The sequence below is a fragment of the Fukomys damarensis genome, unplaced genomic scaffold (assembly GCF_012274545.1).
Source record: "Fukomys damarensis isolate Sample0158 unplaced genomic scaffold, DMR_v1.0_HiC HiC_scaffold_27, whole genome shotgun sequence".
NCBI classification, from domain to species: Eukaryota; Metazoa; Chordata; class Mammalia; order Rodentia; family Bathyergidae; genus Fukomys; species Fukomys damarensis.
In genome coordinates, this window is record NW_022900939.1 from 32,930,918 (window position 1) to 32,950,026 (window position 19,109).

Sequence of the window (19,109 nt, forward strand, 5' to 3'; positions counted from 1 at the left end):
CTTATTTCCCTGTCTATTTTGAAAGAGAGTTTTGCAGGATACATCAGTCTAGATTGGAGGTTGTTTTCTTTTAGGACTTGAAATACCTCACTCCAGGCTCTCCTTGACCTAAGGGTTTGTGTTGAAAAGTCTGCTGTGATTCTAATGGGCTTTCCTTTGCATGTGATTTGTTTCTTTTCTCTTACTGCTTGTAGTATTTTGTTCTTTTGTTGGATTTCTGGTATCTTGATTAATATATGTGTATGTGTAAATTTTTTTTGATCGTGGCTAGTTGGAGTTCTATGTGCCTCACTTATCTGTATGTCTAATTCTTCCCTTCCATTTGGGAAGTTTTCTGTCATTAATTCTGTGAAGAGCTTTTTTAAGTCATTTGTGTTTTCTCCTGCTATTTCATGGATTCCTATCAGTCTTATGTTATTTTTCTTTGCATTGTCTAGCAGTTGTTGGATCGATTTCTCATGATCCCTTACTGTCTTTGAGAGACCTCTTTTTTCATGGTCACTGACCCATCTTCTATATCTGAAATTCTATCTTCACAATCTTTTATTCTGTTTTGTACACTTTCAATAGAGTTTTTAATCTCCTGGATATCTGTTTGAATCTGTTTTATGGAATCCATTTCTTTCCTCTGTTGGGCATTCATTGTTTCCATTTCTTTCTCATGCTGAGTCTTCATGGCTTCTATCATGGTCTTGAGCTCATCTGTGTTTTTTGTCAGTTTCTGTTCTAGAGTCTGGAATCATGACTTCCATTTTGCTCACCTTTTCTATGGTTAACTGGGAAATTATTTCTGATTGAATTTTTCTAGAGCCTGATTGATCTGTTTTGTTACCTCCTGTGCTATGGGTCCAGGGTGTCCTGCTGGTTCACTGTCAGACTTTTCATCCTCATTTGCCCTACTGTTTGCCATTGGTGAACTGGAAGTCTGTCTTTGTGTCTTACTTAAGTGCTTTCTCATTTTTATTTTTGTTGTTGGGTTGTCCTTGGTTTAATTTCTGGGTTATTCCTTAAATCTTCCTGATATAGTTGCCTTTTAGCTTTTGAGTCTCTAATGACTTGTAGACATCCTCATTTTCATAATTCTGGAGGAAACAACTCATTAAATCAATCACAATCCTTTATCCCAATTGATACATTCAGCAGCCCAATAGGATCAGGCACAGCTTGCACATTGACCACTTGTGGTAGTCATTAATCTATCACCTTTAAACCATGTGAATTAAATTAATATCAAGAAGCAGCCCAAAATATATTTGCAGTCAATACGCTTTCCAATATAGCATCTTTACCATTTAGGATGGGGGCTTAGACTGAGTTAGGATGAGAAGAGTAGATAAGTGAAAGAATTGGAGAAGGTTTCAAGTGAAGCCACAGGACGTACAATGACCATACTATCTTATGAAACTGTTAACTTCAAAGAGGATAGACAGAGTGCAGGAATAAGGGCAAGAATATATCCCCTTAACAGTAACAGGGGCTTGCCTTCCCTTGAAGCTACAGAGCCATGAATGAGATAAAATGACAGGAGAGAAGAACATAAAGAAAAAAAGAAAAATGATAAAAGAAGAAGTCTTAGGGCAGGAGCAGAAATAAAAAGGGAGATGACAGATAAAATGGTGGAGCATGAGACTGAGTTGGAGAGAGAGGACAGAAAAAAGAAAGAAATTGTAGGGTGGAATGAGGAAAAGAAAAATTTGAAGGCCTCTTTCAGACTATGTCTCTGTTGTCATATTATACCACATGTACAGCCATATGCAGAACTGAATCCCTTGATCTCAACTAGTTAATGGCAGGTCCCCATGACACAGACTGACCTCAGCCAACAAGGCCTAAATTGAGTTTCCCAACCTGCAGGGTTGAACTCCACTCAGTTCTATTACAGGTTTCCCCTGCCCTTTCTTTAAAGATGTTCAAAGTTGGGAGCTCAGAAAAATACCCTTCATGACCACCTATGCCTCTGCAGAGTGGGCCCAAGGACTGGCCCAATCAGGAGGTTTGAGAACCGGGGGTGGGGGTCAGGTCATGGGGGTGTTTTAAGGACACCCCTTCCTTACTGGATCTGGTGGCGCGCAGTCAGAGAGGTCGCAGACCCCAGCATATTTCTTTAAGTTAGACCCTAGGTATTTTCTTCATTACAAGGTGAATCCTCAGCATACAAATTATTGACTCTTGAATTTTCCACAGGAGAAATAAAACTTTTCAATAATTTTGTTACTAGCTACTGTTATAGATTTATTCTTAAACTTTAATAATGTAGGCAATTGTCTCAGACCAGCAAAACACATAGTTAAAAAATTAAGGACAAACCAAGGGAAAGAGTAACAATGACTTTTTCTGTTGTACCTTTGCACAGCTGCCCTTGAGATCACATTACAGAGCATCTTGGTTATAACTGGCATATTTTTCATGATGTAAGGATAGTTTCCATCAAATATTTATGAACATTACTTCAGAAGTTGTTCTTGGATTCATTTTTTCTGAAGAATAATGAAGAAGAATAACATTTGGAGGCAGTTTTCCTTAAATGGTATGCTTTCTTCTTGGATTCTGCAGTGACTACTCGAGGTGACCTGGGACCTGTCATCTGGAGATGGGGCACAGCCTTAGTTACTTTCCAGGCTCTCTTGGCATCTTCACAGTTTTAAAATGCATTTCTGCAAAACTTAGTTTAAATTTTTGGAAAGTTGTATCAGTACACAGTTCTCTCTTTTTCTCAGCTCAGGATGTAGAGTATTTGCTGAGTCCTGAGAATTGTCCCTGCTTGTGTTATTCAGAGAACAGTGAGCTGGGGGAATCTAGCAAGGCTCTACTGCAGTGGTGGGGTGTTTACAGGCATTATGGAGACCGTGGATTGGAAGTACTGCAGGATTCCATGGACATTTGAGCATTTAGAAAATAACGGGTGCTCCTTATGTCAAGTGTGTTAAATGTAGCTTAGCAAGATCATGGCTGATCTTCATTTGTAAAAATCACAAGTCCTAGTGTCTGATGCACCTGTATAAAATATAGCTTTGTCACTGCTTGGAAATATGTGGAAAATATTTCTGTATCAAATACTTTGTATGTCTTGCTATAAGAGATATACTGTTTTTCCTGTTCAAGAGAAATGCTTCAGAATTAGTTTTATTGTTTCTCTGGTATGAGAAACTGAAAGTGTAAATAAGGATCAAAATGCATAATAGATAATGTGAAATAGGAAGGGAAGGTACAAAGGGGAAGGGGAAGTGGGAGGGGTAGGGAAAGGAATAAATATGAGAAAAGGGAAAAATGGAAACAAAGTCTTTGTAAATAGGGAGTGGAGCAGGGATTGAAGGGTGGGCAGGGGAATGGGGAAAAAAATAAGAACCAAGATATATCATGTAAAGGTACAAATCACCAGTGATGAAGATTATCATATTGTAATACTTAAAATTTATGAAGAGAATTAATGAATAAAAAATTAGTTCTAATTTTTGTTGTATCTTAACTTATGTAACTATCTTAATGGTGTTCAAAGAATAACTTTAGACTAATTGAAGTAAGCAGAGTTTATTTGAGCCAAGAAGTGTTTCTTGACTCAAGAGGCAGAGGGAACATTGTTCAGAATGCTCCACCTCACCACAGTTATAGCTGGATTTGTATTCAGGGAACAGGAAGTGCCGACAGAAATGACCTGATTGGTTGCCTGTCACATTTGCCTGAAATAATCATATTTTGGCAGCTTTGAACTTCTGGCTAGATATAGGTGAAACTATAAGTTCATCTTCTGTGATTGGCTGAGGCTTGGGTGGTGGTTAAAAGAGTATATTTTCAGGGTAGGTAGCATAACATGCTAGGTTACAGTTCACCCTATATGGAGAAAATTTTAGGTCACACTTAAAATGTGTTTGGAGACAGCCTTAGGCCAAACTTAACTCATTTTCACAATGATTATTTATACTTCTAGAAAAGCTACTGGAATTCCAGTATTCTTCATAAAGTGATATTCATTCAGGGAAATTCTATGTACTGGATTTTATTTCTTTTGTCCCCTGGGCCATGTATGGAATCTAACAATCACCAGGAGAGACTCCAGATTACTTTTTACATCTACATCAGCAAATACAGTTGATATTTTGTCAGGTTGTAGCAATGTAATTATGCTCTGTGCTTTCTTTTCATCACTGAAATTAACCAATTGCTCACAAAGAAAAAAGTACATATAAAGTATGCAGTTTAGAATCTTATGATGATATATTCAAGGTATAACATTCTTAGCTAAAATATCTCAATGCATATATTTAAAATGAACAGCTCAGTACCCATGCTAGAAAATAGAAAGTGGTAACTTTCTAATGAGAAAATATGAGGAATGCCTGAAAATGAAATGATTACAATATTGGGATGAAGGGCAGAGGAGTAACCTAAAACACACATGAGAAAGAGCTTTCCAAAATGGCAATGATTCCAGGGCCTCCTCAAGTTTGGACACCAGAAGCAGGAAGTCCTTACAGATAAAAATTAAGCTACTCTGGGTCAAAAACCTCATAGATAACAATTAAACTTATCTGGATCAGAAGCCTCAAAATCCCCTGCAGGTTTTACACACCAGAACCCAAGCAGTGTAGGAGTGCTCCCAGGTGAGACTGGCATGCATAGTTCTATGGATTAAAGGTCAGGACCATTTCCTGTGATACAAAAGATACCAGGCAAAGAGGAGACCCCATGCTGTACAGCAAAGTATCCTCCAGTAGCTCATGCTAAAGAGTTCTCCACAATGGGGGTTTTCCAATTTACTGCTATAGATACTGCTTTTTATGAGTCCCTTCTTCCTGTAAATAAGTCTCATCTGAATACCTGGCACAGAGTGCAGCTGCCTTATGCCCCATTAGTCCTGTGCAATGGCACTGTGAGAATTTTAACCACATCAAGGTTTGGGCACAAAATCCATACTACCTCGTGTGCCTATGCCTAAGGGACCCAACCATCAAATTCAGTTTACAGCAGTCTTGGAATAGTGGTGCACCCATACACCTGGCAAAACAAGAAAATGTGGGACATGGGAGACTTTTGAGGCCAAAAGACCTGTTTTATATCTTTATGGTGGAGGTTACATGACTATGAGCATAGGTGAAAACTAACAGGACTGTTCATCTTTAAGATAATTTAAATTCACAGGAACTTCACCCTAAACGATATTACAATTCAAATATTAGACATTCTTTTAAAAATTAAGAGTGATAATTTCCTTGTACCCTCATTTGTCTTTTTGAGCTACTGTATTCCAAGGCTGCAGCCTGTGTGTTCACCACATGCCCACATTTCCCCTACAGACAGCTGTGACGCTCCCCTGGCCTCTGCCTTGCCGAGGTCCTCCTTCAGCAGCTCCTCAGAGCTGTCCAGCAGCCACGGTCCTGGGTTTGCAAGGCTGAATCGAAGAGATGGTGAGTCTGCATTCAGCTTCTTATTGATCCTTGCCAAATCTCATTAGATTTCCTTTAATGAAATGATTATAAATTATTGATACTTTGTAGGAAGAAATACAATTCTAAATAAGCATATTTACTCACATTTGAGACTGTTGAGCATGTGTTTGGTATGAAAAAATTGGTTACTTTTGCACAGTGAACTGACTGAGATTCTCTTTGTACAAACTTCATGGGCTTTGGAATAAGTCACACATGATTTTGACAGTGTTTAGGTTTTCCATATAAACATTTCAACATTTAAGTATTCATGGAGGGCTTTGAAATCTGCCATGTCTTTTTATTTTCCTACTATGAGTATAAATTTCTTGTATATTGCCCCAGATTATTTAAATTGCCCTATTTAGATAGTAAAGTTGGCAGAATAAATAAGCAGCTAAAATTATTTTATTGTGTTTTAACTACAACTCCTAATTTATTTTTCATTGATTCTCTAACACCCACCGAGGAGGAAAAGCGTATAATGGTTTATTCATGGTCCACCATGACTATTCCATTTATATTTGTAAACTTATCTTAAGAAGAGTGTGTTTTCTTCTACATATGTTTAAAGAGAAGTGGAGAACACTGAATGTGAACATTTTGTGTTAGATGAGCTTTCCCTGAAGGCCCATGGTTTAGAGGTTTGCTCATCAGCCTGTGGTTCTGTTTGGGAAGCGCTGGAGCTTTAAGAGGTGGGACCAAGTGGAAAGTCATGTCACTGGCTGTGTGACCATAAAAGAGATATCTGGACCCCAGCCCCTTCTTGTTCTTTCCTTTGTGGATGCTGTAAGGTGAAGGTTTCTCCACCATGCGCTCCCTCCTTGATTTACTGCTGTGCTACAGCCCGAAGGCAATGGTGCTCAACAACCACAGTGGAAACAAACCTTTCCACTTTCTAATTTGATCACCTCAGGAATTTATTTACAGCAATGGAAAGCTGATTAACACACTGTATAAAATATAGGGGACTTTAAACACTGTTTACAGAGTGACAAGGTATCATCCTGCATTTAAAAAAAATTGAAACGTAAAGTAAAATATCTTTGAACAACTCTTCAGGAAATTTAATTTACATAATTAACAAAAAATATTATATGCCTATATGAAAAGACACAAGAAGTGTGTGCTATAAATACTATGCTTCCCTATTTCTGTGATGCCTTCTTTCTTATTATTTGTGCCCTTCTTTTATTCCCTGCTACTCTTTTGTATTTTCTCTGTTTGAGCATATTTAGGGCATTGCACATTGGACCAGATTTAGGTATCATGGCCTTTGTTATAGGAAGGGTGGCTACAAAAAATGAACAACTTAACTTTTCATTTTGCTTAAATACATTTACTTTAATAATTTGCAAATATACACATAATATATACATTTGCAAACATCACATAAGAGAGTGAATTTGCTACCATATATTTAAGCCTGTTAATTTCATTCATTGTTAAGATTTGGATTTTGTTTATTAAATGTACCTGATTTTCCTGGAGAGTCTAAATGAGTTTTTTCATTGTCACTGAAGCAGATACAGGAAATAAAGCAAAATAAGGGTCGTCTCAAGCCGTAGCTCCTTTAAATGTCAAATCATATTTTATATTAAAGTACATGACTGAGGATTACCCATCATAGGGATCATTTTTATTCTTGGCTCATGTTCCCGCAACTCATATAATGCCAATGCATGATATCAATCTTTATTAAATTTATTTTCATGCAGATAAAAGAAAAAAAAGTCCTATTTTATTACTGTAGTTAGCTGTTGACTGAGTCGATTACAAATTCATTGTTGTACTTACTGTCCGTTGGTTTGTCTTTTTTATTTTCCCCTATTGAAGCCTGCAATATTCGATGAAAGAATTTGAAATTGGAAGTGATTTATTGAAAGGGTGAAGATTATCTCTAGTGTTTTAATATCCTTTATTAGATTTAGAATGTCTTGTGGATGATTGACTAAACAAGTGTTCTGATTATAAATAATTAAACCAACAAATAAATGACCCCGTGTCACAGACGTGAAAGCCTTTCTCTAGTGGAGTGTAAAGACCTCAAAGGTACATTTCACAGATGGAAAACAAACGATCTCCCAAATAGCCTGGTACTTTACACTCATATGATAAGAAAATTCCATGAAAGCAGCTGTGATCATTACTAAAGCTCTGGCATGAGGGATGAGAGGGCTGTGAGTAGTAAATGAATCCCATATGACCTGTTTGAAGGGACCGAAGTTGACATTTTGGAGATGTCATCATTCAGGCCTCTTAGATATTAATAAGCTAACTCTTCCAGTTTACTAAATAGAGCATAAAGTATATTTACACAAGTTAATATACTTGTAAAATCAAGTTATTATCTTTTCACAGAAAAGATTTTATAAGTTAGAAAGCATAACATAGAGTTACTTCTCACTTGTAAAAATATAGTAGTATGGATACCAGGCATATTAGAATATAATTAATTAAAAATTTTTTGTATTCTACATTTTCATAGTTAAAGTTTTAGTATAACTTGAATTTTAACACATCAATAAAATGAACATTCTTTTTAAAATTGACACATAGGGACTGTACATATTAGAGTGTGCAATGTGATAATGCCATATAGCTATAAAAAGTGTGGTGGTCATATCTATCTGGGCATGTGTCCTTGAAATTGCAGTGTTTCTTTGTTTTGGCAAAGTTCAAAAACCTTTCTTTTAATTCTTTATAAAATATATAATGAATTGTTGAAACTACAGTCACCTTACAGAAAATGCATATGTTTTAAAACAAAACCTGTGTTGTTATTTTAACAGGCCCCACAGTAGCATTTGCAGGCAGGGGGTCTCAGGGCAAGAAGTAGTGGCCACACAGGCCTGTGGCTGACTGACCCTTGCAGTGACTGCACAGTATGCTGTGGTGAAATGTTTTTCCCATGCAGTAGGGAAATTTCAAAGTGTATTTTTGCAAACTATAATTGTGCATCTGAACCAAGGAAAATTTGAAGCAATAAAAACAATCAGACTTTCAAATACAATAACATCCTATCATGGCTTCCAGAGACAACAAAATGCTTTCTCTTTTTGTAAACCTCTTCCATCTGGTTAGTATTGTCAAAAGATTTCATATATGGCTAGTGATCTCCTAATTACACCTTTGTGTGTGTGTGTGTGTGTGTGTGTGTATACCACTACTGAAACACTGTATGACCTGGGATCTCTTTTAATGTTAAGAAAGAATTTTGGTGCAGAGAAGTGACAAGTAGAAAAATTACGTCAGACCTATCACTGGCAAAGCTGACTGCAGGGCTGGAGTGCAGGTCTGTGGAACAGCAGTTGCCTAGCATGTATAAGCCTGTGGGTTTGACCAGCAGCACTGCAAAAAGAACAAAACAAAACAAAACAGAAACTATTTAGTTTTTAAGTAAACCTCAATAAAGACTGATTTTAAAAGTTAGTGAAGATTTGAGGGGAGTATTTTATCGCCTTTTCTTTGGTCTCAGTGTGTCACAAGCATTTCTGTCACGCTTCTGGTGATGGTGCACCGCTTGTGGGCCACATCCCAGAAGAGGACCCGTGGACTTTGCTTGATGGGTCTTTCCCTGTTACTTAAAAATATTTAGAATTTGCTTGTTAGGTATTTAGTTACTAATAGTTTTCTGTTACTGGAGAACGCTTTTGCATATTTAGGAAAATAGTCAAAATTATAACCATTAGTTGACATCAACCAAATACAAAGAAAAATTTAAAACGGATTCCATGTGCTTCATGGGACATTCTATATTTGGTGCTAAACCCTTTCCTGAAATCTTACGAGCAATTGGAGGAGCCTAGGGGGAGAGGTGGAAGGTGAGGCTCTCGGTGTCCATCCCCACAAGGAAGGCCCGTGTCTTGTTAACATGTGCCGTGGTCTGTGGGGATCAGGAGGGCCCAGCCAATGGGGAAATACAGGAGAAGTTGAGAAACTCAGGCAGGTCTGGGGATGCACTGTGTGGGATACATGAAGTGGCTTGGAGGATGAGGTCTGTACCTCAGAAGAGCCTCATATAGGGAGCAGAAAGCTTTGTGATAGAGGCCAACAGAATCTCATGCATATTCCATGGATGAACTCTGAAACGTGAGTGGCCTCATGTCTGAAAATGTCTTTTAGTGCCTCTCCCATCACAACTTCCAGAATCAGGGGGATAGTATCAGATGATGTTGTCTAGTGTGTAGATGTTCAAACTACCCATTTGTAGAGGCTTCCAATTCATCTGCTTTGTATCTGTCTTTACCTAATAAAACACACCAGTACCATGTTCCCTTCAGGGTCTCCTGGCACAACATCCCCCCAGGGCATCATCTTGAAGTTCTAGTTTTCAGGCTCCTAATCAACTGCACAGTTACCTCGAGGAGCCCAAATGCTGCTATAAACAGTGTCTGAGTTCCCTTGATGAGGGCAGGGAGGCTTTAGAGGAATTTGACAAATAGACTTGAAAAACTTTATTAGTTTATCTCACTTTTCCTCCAACCATTCTGTCACAATGAAAAGCCCTGATGGATTCATTTCTAGGCATAAAATAGTCTTTTTGCAGCTGCAACATTATAAAGATAATAAGAGAAAAGCGTGGGTTGGAAATTATAAAATGTTAGAAAATATAAAACATTCCTAATTTTCTAAAACATCACTCATTGCATTAAAAATAAGATATAAAGTGCAAGCAATATCTTGATAGACTATAAAGCTGGTCAGCACAGTTCCGACCCACAATTGTGGCGGGTGTTTCATTCAGAGATTTGACAGCCCTGATCCTCTAATGTACATTGGCTCATTTGAAGAGAAAATTGATCTGTTGAAAATTTTAAGATGATCAGGGCCATTTTACATTTCTGTACCTTTCACATCCCATGACTTGAAGCTCAGAAGAATTCTATGGCATATTTCATAGAAAAGTAAATCTGAAATAAACTGACAGAGCCTTGGGTGAAGAAGTAAGATTTTGAGCAAAAGTGGAGAATTTTTTTTGATACCAGTATCAGAGAAATTCAAGAAGTCATTGAAACATTTGCTTATGTTAATAGAGTATATTTATTCTTTTTTTTCCTGTAACTGAGATCACTAACAAAATTTCTCAAAATTAACATATGGTTTAAGTGTTTAATATGGGAATTCAAGTGCTGTCCTAGAACATAGCAAATTCTTAATACTTTTGAATGAATGATGATCTATATTAAGAAATTTACTTTATATGATACATATACACAACTATAGGACTTGAATGATCAATAATTGATTTTCAGGAAGTGAATTATTCAGTCATAGCCATTGGTTTTATTATGCTTTATAATAAATTGATCAGTGTTTTGTTGAGTTTGTAAACATACTAAGAGGTGAACTAGTCAGGTATGCCTTTTATTTTTAATTAATTTCACTGGTACATTTAAGGTATACAATTTAATGATTTTCATCTTAAAAAATTTGCACCTTTTCATAATCCATCTTGGTTCTTATTTTTTTCCCATTTCCCTGCCCTCCCTTCAACCTCTCCCTAACTAAAAAGATTTTATTTCCATTTTTTCTTTTTCTCATATTAATTCCATTCCCTTCTTTCTTTTCCCCTACCCCTGCCAATTCCCCTTCCCCTTTGCACCTTTTCTTCCTATTTCACATTATCTATAATATAATTTTCAATCCTTATTTACAATTTCAGTTTCTCACACTAGAGAAGCTATTTGGTGCTTACACATGTGTCCTATTTATTTCACTTAAGAGTGTGGCCTCAATGTGGATCCATTTAGCTATAAATGTCTCTAATTACTCATTCTTTATGGCTGAGTAATACTCCATTTCATAAAAACAGCACATTTTCTTTATCCAGTCTCTAGTTTATGGGCAACTGGACTGCTTGAAGGTTTTAGCTATCACAAATTTTGCTGCTGTGAACATGAATTAGTTCTTGGCCTTTTGGCTGAGATCAAGTGCCACTATGAACACAGGTGCACATATATCACTGTGGTATGATTCTTCTAATTCTTTTGGGAAGATACCCAGAAGGGGAATAGCTGGGTCAAATGGAATCTCCAATCCTAGTACTTTGAGGTGTCTCCATACTGATTTCCACATTGGTTGTAACAGTCTACACTCTCACCAGCAGTGGAGCAGCGTTCCTTTTTCCCCACAACCCTGGCAGCATTTGCTCTTGCTTGATTTCATGATAGCAGCCATTCTTTCTGGGGTGAAGTAGAATCTCAGTGTTGTTTTCATTTGCATCTCTCCAATGACCAGTAATGTTGAACATTTTTTCATATGTTTATGTGCTATTTCTACTTCTTTGAGAAATGTCTCTTCATTTCAGATGCCCATTTTGGATTGGGTCTTTAAATTTGTGAGGTCTGATTTTTTTCAACTTCTTTATATATTCTAGATAGTAGACCTTTGTCTGAGGAACAGCTGGTGAAATGTTTTTCCCACATTGTGGATTGTCTCTTCACATTATTGGTCATTTCTCTTGCTGTGCAGAAGCTTTTTAATAAGAAGAGACCCCATTTGTTGATTGTTGTGCTAGATCATGGGCAGTTGAGTTTTTTTTTTTTTTTTTTTAAGAGTAGGAAAAATTTATTGAGGGAAAGAAACCTTCTGTCTAAGAGAGACAGAAGGGGCATTGGAAAGTGGGTGGCCCACTCATCCCACTTTTCAAAGATGTTTTATACAGCCAACTGAGGTTTTGTTCATAAAATCTTTTCCTACACTGTTGTCTTCCAGAGTTCTATGTAACCTCTTTCCAGCTGGTTTAGTGTTTCTACTTTAATATTTAGTTCTTTAATCCATTTTGATTTTAGTTGAGTGTATGGTGAGATATATAGGTCTAGTTTTAATCTTTGAGAAGTTGAAACTCAGTTTTTCCAGCACCATTTAGTCAAGAGGCTATCTTTCCTCCAGTAAGGGTGTGTGGCTCCTTTGTCAAAGATACGGTGGCTGAGTGTGTCTGGTGTTGTTTATGCATCTTCTAATCTGTTCCACTGGTCCTCAAGTCTGTTTTTTTTCCCAATACCATGCTGTTTTTATCACAGTAGCTTTGTAATATGGTTTCAAGTTGGGGATTGTGATACCCCTGCCTTGTCTTTATTGGCTAGAATTGCTTTTGCTATTCTAGGCCTCTTCTTGTTCCAAATGAATTTTTGGATCTTTTTCTCAGGGTCTATGAAATATGCTGCTGGGATTTCAATTGGGATTGCGCTGAATCTATATAGCAGTTTTGGAAGTATGGCCATTTCATTATATTGATTCTTTCTACCCAGCAGCAAGGGAAGTCTTTCCATTTTCTGATACCCTTTTCAATCTCTTTTTTTCAAAGTGCTGTAATTTTCAGAGTAGAGGTCTTTGATTTCTTTTGTTAGGTGGCTTCCTAGGTATTTCAATTTTTTGGATGATATTATGAAAGGAATTGATTGCCCTTTTCTCACTCAGTGAGTCTGTTTATTGTGTTCAGGAAAGCTATCAGTTTTTGTGTGTTGACCTTGTATCCAGCTACTTTACTGAATTTGGTTATTAAGTCTAGAAGGTGGAGTTCTAGAGTATCATGTCATCTACAGACAGTGACAATTTGACTTCTTCATTTCCTATCTTTATTATTTTTATTTCTTTCTCTTGTCTAATTGCTGTGGCTGTTTCCAAAACTATATTGAACAGGAGTGGTGATAGTGGACATCCTTGTCTTGTTCCTGATTTTAGTGTGAAGAATTTCAGTTTTTGATCATTTGATATGATATTAGATGTTGTTTTTCATAGATGCTTGAGGTACAAGAGACCATCTATTCCAATTCTTTGGATGGTTTTTATCATAAATGTGTGTTGGATTTTTTTTCAAATTCTTTTTCCACATCTATTGAGATGATCATCTGGTTTTTGTCCTTGGCTCTGTTAATATAGTGTATTACATTTATTGATTTGTGTATGTTGAACCATCCCTGCATCTCTTGGATGAATCCCACTTGGTCAGGGTGTATAATCTTCCTGATGATCTTCTTCATTCTATTTGCAAGTATCTTATTAAGGATTTTTGCATTTATTCATTTGTGAGATTGGCCTATAGTTTTCTTTTTGGTTGGGTCTTTCTCTGCTGTGAGGATTGAGGTGATGCTTGCTTCCAGGAATGAATTTGTCAGTATTGCTTCCCTTTCAATTTCAATGAAGAGTTTAAACAGAAGTGGCAGTAGCTCCTCTCTACATGTCTTGTAGAATTCAGCAGTGAAGCCGTCAGGACCTGGAATTTTATTAATTTATAAGTTTTTAATTACATTTTCAATTTCATTCATTGATATTATATCATTTAGAATTTTTAGGTCATCTTCGTTCAACTTTGGTAATTCTTACATATCTAGGAATCTGTCCATTTCTTCTGTATTTTCCATTTTATTGGTGTATAGGTTCTCAAAGTAGGTATGGATGATCCTCTGGATTTCTTCTGGTTGCATTGTAATTTCAACCTTTTCATTCCTAATTTCATGGATTTGGGTTTTTTCTTTCCTTTTTTTTTTTTTATAAGGTTAGTTAAGCATTTGTCAATTTTGTTTATTCTTTCGAAGAAACAGCTCTTGGCTTCATTGACTTATTTTATTGTTCTGTTAGCCTCCATTGCATCAATTTCTGCCCTGATCTTTATAACTCCTCCCTTGTATGAAAAGAATGTATATTCTGATTTTTGTGGGGTGGAACACTCTCTAACTATCTGTTCAGTTCATTTGTTCAAGAGTTTGCTTGAGTTCTAGTATTTCATTGTTTATTTTTGTCTGGTTGATCTATCTATTTGTGACCGTGGGGTACTAAGGTCCCCCACTACTATTATATTAGTGCTTATATGATTTTTCATGTCCATTACAATTTGTTTTATATAGCTGGGTGCACTAGTGTTTGGTGCATATATATTAATGATTATCATCTCTTCCTCCTGTATTGTACACTTCACAAGGATATAGTATACTTCTTTGTCTCTCTTTATCAGTGTTGCTTTTGAAATCCACTTGATCTGCAAAGAGGAGAGCTATTCCTGCTTATTTTTGGGTTCCTGTCACATGGAGTCTTGTTTTCCACCTTTTAACTTTCAATCTATGAGTTTATTTTTTAATTAAGTGTGTTTCCTGTATGCACCATATTGTTGGATCTTGCTTCTTGACCTATTCTGCTTGTCTATTTCTTTCAATTAGTGAATTGAGACCATTAACATTGATGGTTATAACTGGTATGCATTGACTTATCCTTGTCATGACTTTTTCTTTTTGTTAGATTCTTACCCTTTACATTTAATTTCTTGTCATGCCTAATGGATTCATTCTGCTGGGCTTCCAGGGGTTGTGATCCTCATTGTCTTTTCCTAGGATATTGTTTGAAGTTTTTGGAGTGCTAGTTTAGTATTCATGAAGTTCCTTATGTGCTCTTTGTCATGAAAATATCCTATTTCTCCATCAATTTTGAAAGACAGTTTTGCAGGGTACATCAATCTGGGTTGGAGGTTGTTTTCCTTTAGGCCTTGAAATACATCACTCCAACCTCTTCTTGCCTTGTGTTGATTTGTGTTGAGAAGTCTGCTATGATTCTGATGGGCTTTCCTTTGTATGTGATTTGTTTGCTTTCTCTAACTGCTTGTAGAATTTTGTTCTACCATTGGGTTTCTGGAATCTTAATTATTATAAGCCTATGTGTAGATTTCTTTTTATCATGGCTAGTTGGAGTCCTATAAGTCTCACTTAGCTGTATGTCAAGTTCTTTTCCCCTATTTGAGAAGTTTTCTGCCATTAACTCTGTGAATGGTTGTTGTTGTTGTTGTTATCTGCACTCTCTCCTGTTTCTTCATTGACTATGATCAGTCTTGTGTTATTCTTCTTTGCCTTATCTAGCAGCTGCTGGATTGATTTCTCATGGTACCTTACTATTTTTGAGAAATTTTCTTTTCCTGGTCACTAATTGCAATCCTATCTTTTATATCTGAAGTTCTGTTCTCACATTGGCTCATTCTGCTGCATAAACTTTTAGTAGAGTTTTTAATCTCCTGGAAATCTGTTTGCATCCATTTTATGGATTCCATTGTTTTCTATGTTGGGATTCCATCATGTTTCTCAGCTCTTCTATTTTTTTTTTTAATCTGTGTCCACTCTAGATTTATTAGTCATGTCTTGTACTATAAGCACAATCCCTGCTGTTATCTGAGAAATTATTTCTGATTTCAAGTCTTCTGGGTCCTCTTTTGTTACTGGTTCAGGGAGTCCAGGTGGTTGAGTATTAGATTGTTCCATCTCATTGCCCTTGAGGTCACCTTTGGTGATCTGGAAGTCTGGTTTTGAGACTTACTTACTTGTGTTCTCATTTCAACAGATGCAGCCTGCTGTGCCTTTGTTGAGGTGACTTTTTGCTCACCCAGTGATCTTTACTTCTCAGCAAGCCACTGAGCAGCCTTTACTCTGCTGCTCGCTAGTACACCAGTGCAGAATGGTGACCTTCTTGATCCTTGAGCTAACTTGTTGTCTGGGAGGCTTCTGGCTGGGGCCTGTGCACACTTGGGATGGTATCTAAATGTGCCTCTCCCTGGGGCCCCTATGTAGCTATTGTCTGAGAGGGCCTTTGGCTATGGGCTGTGTACACCAGTTCCTGTTTGTGTAGGCTTTTGCCTAGGGTCTCCATGCATGTATCAATGGTATTGGGTCAAGCCTCTGGCTGTTGCTTGTGCATCTGTGTAGTTCTTTTCCAGGTGGGCCCTTGGCTGTGGCAGATGGTATGGTGAACCTCTGGCTAAAGCTTATGTGCCTGTGCAGCTCTGTTCTGAATGGGCCTATGGCTTAGGTGGGTGGTCCTGCACCTCTGGGCTCAGGGTAGAGCTCTGGATGGGGTCCACCTGCAGCCACACCACTCTCCTTCACACAGATGCTCCCCGGGATCTTCACACACTTACCGATGGTATGGCGGGTCTCTGGATGAAGCTTGTGCATCTGTGCAGCTTTTTTCTAGGCAGGCCTGTGGCTTGGGAGGGTGTGCCCATGCTTCTGGGGTTGGGGCAGGACCCTGACTGGGATCTACCTGCAGCCCCACCACTCTGGTCCACATAGCTGCTCCCAGGATGGTATGGTGGCCTTCCAGGTCTGCCTTCTTATGTCTGTGTCAAATAAATTTATGAAAATCTAATGTCTTACTTTAGGCAATTTTGACAGTTAATGAATGTTGTGATTGTGTTTAAGAGGCAAAATAATTACTTATTCTGTGTATCATTTCATATGTTGCCTAAAGCCACTTATTAATTTGTGCATTTAGTGCCTTTTACCTCATCCATGTATATTTTGTTAGATTAACCTCCAAGCTTATTTTTCCTTGTATCAATTTCCCCTTTCTTATGCTGGTGGTCATAATGATAAACCTTTCTAAGATAGGACTTTTGTGGCTTGTATCTAGATGTCCCCCCAAAGCTTCACGCAGTCTTTTTCAAAGATAGCAAAATCTGGAATGTGTGATGCTCGATTAAGGGTGTGTGATTAACTAAGCTACTGCACGTGAGTGAGTGAGTGGTTTGGCACCACCCTAATTCCCAGTAGTCTGAAGCTAAGAAGACCTGAAAGACACTGTGAAGGCCCCTTGTTGCTTTCTGCTACCTTGCACTGCCATGAACCGTTTCCCTTGTTACCTTGGCTATCTTGTGTGTGCCATGTTGTTTCTCTTCTGCTATGTCTGTTTACATAGCAGATCTCAACTCTTTTTTCATGGCCTTTCCCTCCTTTCCCTTCCCACTCCATCCCTTTCACCCACCTATTTGAAAAAAAAAAGTCTCCACTTCCTATTATCTTTTACGTAGTTCTTTGTTTATATTTTGAGTTTCTCATATAAGCATAACTATGTGATATGTAGGCTTTTGTGTCTGATTTATTTCAGTTAAATTATGATTTTAGGGTGCATCCATTTTCCTACAAATGGCTCAGGCTTATCCTTCTTTATTGCAGAAATAGCATATTTTCTTTATCTATTCATCTGTTTATGGGCATACAGAATGTTTCCAAGATTAGCTGTTATGAACTATGCTGCTATAAACATGGGTGTGCATGTATCACTGTAATACGATGTCTTTTTGGGAAGATAGCAAGCAGGGGAATAGCTTTGTCAAATGGAATTTCTAGTTTTAGTTTTTTTGAGGATTCTCTATGCTGATTTCAACAGTATTGTACTAGTTTACCTCCCCTCCAACAATGCTCCTTTTTCTCTGCAGCCTTGCCAGTGTTTGTTATTTCGTTTCTCTATGATAGCCATTCCTTCTGGAATAAGATGAAATCTCAGTGTTATTTTCGTTTGCATTTCGCCAATGGCCAGAGATGTTGAAGTTTTTTCATGTATTTACTGGCTATTTCAGTTGCTTACTTTTGACTGGGTCTTTTATGTTGGAGTGTTTAAATTTTTTTGAGTTATTTATGTAGTCTAGATATCAGTGCTCTGTCCAAGGAATAGCTGACAAAAATTTCCCCCCCATTCTGCGGGTTGTCTTTTCACATTGTTTGTGGTGTCCCTGGCTTTGTGGAAGCTATTAATTTGATATGATCCCATTTGTTGGTTTTTAATGTTATTTTTTTGGCAACTGGGTTGTGATTCCAAAATCTCGTCAATCTACCTAGTTGAATCCATTCTATTGTGCCTTTTAGCATTGTTAGTTTCTTTCTACGGTATTCTTAAGGATTTTTTGGAGTGTCTTGATTGTTATAAATTTCTTTAGGTTCTCTTTATCTTGGAAACATCTTAATTCGCCATCCATTTTGAAAGGTAATGTTGCATGATATACAAGTCTAGGCTGGAAGTTGTTTTCTTTTAGGGCTTGAAAGACTTCACTCCAACCTCTGTCAGCTTTTAAGATTTCTGTTGGGAAGTTGGCTGTAATTCTAATGGATTTTTCTTCATAAGTGACTTGTTGCTTTTTTCTACCAGCTTTTAAGACTCCATTCTTATATTTGACTTCTGGAATTTTGACTTTAATAGTTTTGGACTTTCTTTTCGGATAGTGGCTATTTTGGATTCTATATAACTCACATCTCTATGTTAAATTATTTTTCCATATTTGAAAAGTTTTATTGCTATGATTTCTCTTAATGTTTTTATACCATTTATTCTGTCTTCTGATTTTTCAGCAATTCCAAGTAACGTTAGATTAGTATTATTAGTGTCATTTAGCAAAGGTTGGATCCATTTTTCATGTTTTCTTGTTCTCTTTAAGGTATCGCTAAATAATGGATCACCAACAACAGCTTTGTCTCATAGTTCTAATACTCTGTTGTCACATTGGTTGCTTCTGCTGTCTATATTTCTGCATTTATCTTTGGTGCCTTTCAATGGGCTCTAATTCTTGTTTATGCTGGACATTCATATTCTGCATTACTTTGTTCATCTCAGTTAGCTTTTCATTAATGTCTTCTGTAGACTCCCACATCATTATCTGTTTAGTTATATTTTCTTTGAACTTGTTAAACACCTTATCAATCTGTTTTCATCTTCTGTGTTATCCTTTCAAATAATTTTGCTGTGTGGCTTTTGATTTCTTCCCACTCAATGTCCCCTGGATCACCTTTGAGGGAATTGGGAGTTTTTAGAGGTATTTTATTGCTTTGTCTTCTCATGCTTCTATTTGTTTTTCATTGTTGTTGTTGTTGTTTTGTTCTTTCTGTGCTATGGCTTGAGTTGATTGTAGCAGAAAACTTTAGTGTAAGTATGGAG

General features: G+C 37.2%; 1 protein-coding gene across 3 annotated transcripts in view; it reads left to right on the forward strand.

Moving 5' to 3' along the window:
• LOC104853110 (contactin-associated protein-like 3) overlaps positions 1–19,109 on the forward strand; it is a 239,552-nt gene that overhangs the window by 79,827 nt on the left and 140,616 nt on the right. For all 3 annotated transcript variants that reach the window (XM_019205537.2, XM_010610958.2, XM_010610959.2), the window contains exon 2: positions 5,292–5,402. Coding sequence is in view for 2 of the 3 variants with exons in the window: in XM_010610958.2 (XP_010609260.2) it covers positions 5,292–5,402 (111 nt within the window). In the remaining variant the exon portion in view is untranslated. The remainder of the gene's footprint in view (positions 1–5,291; positions 5,403–19,109) is intronic.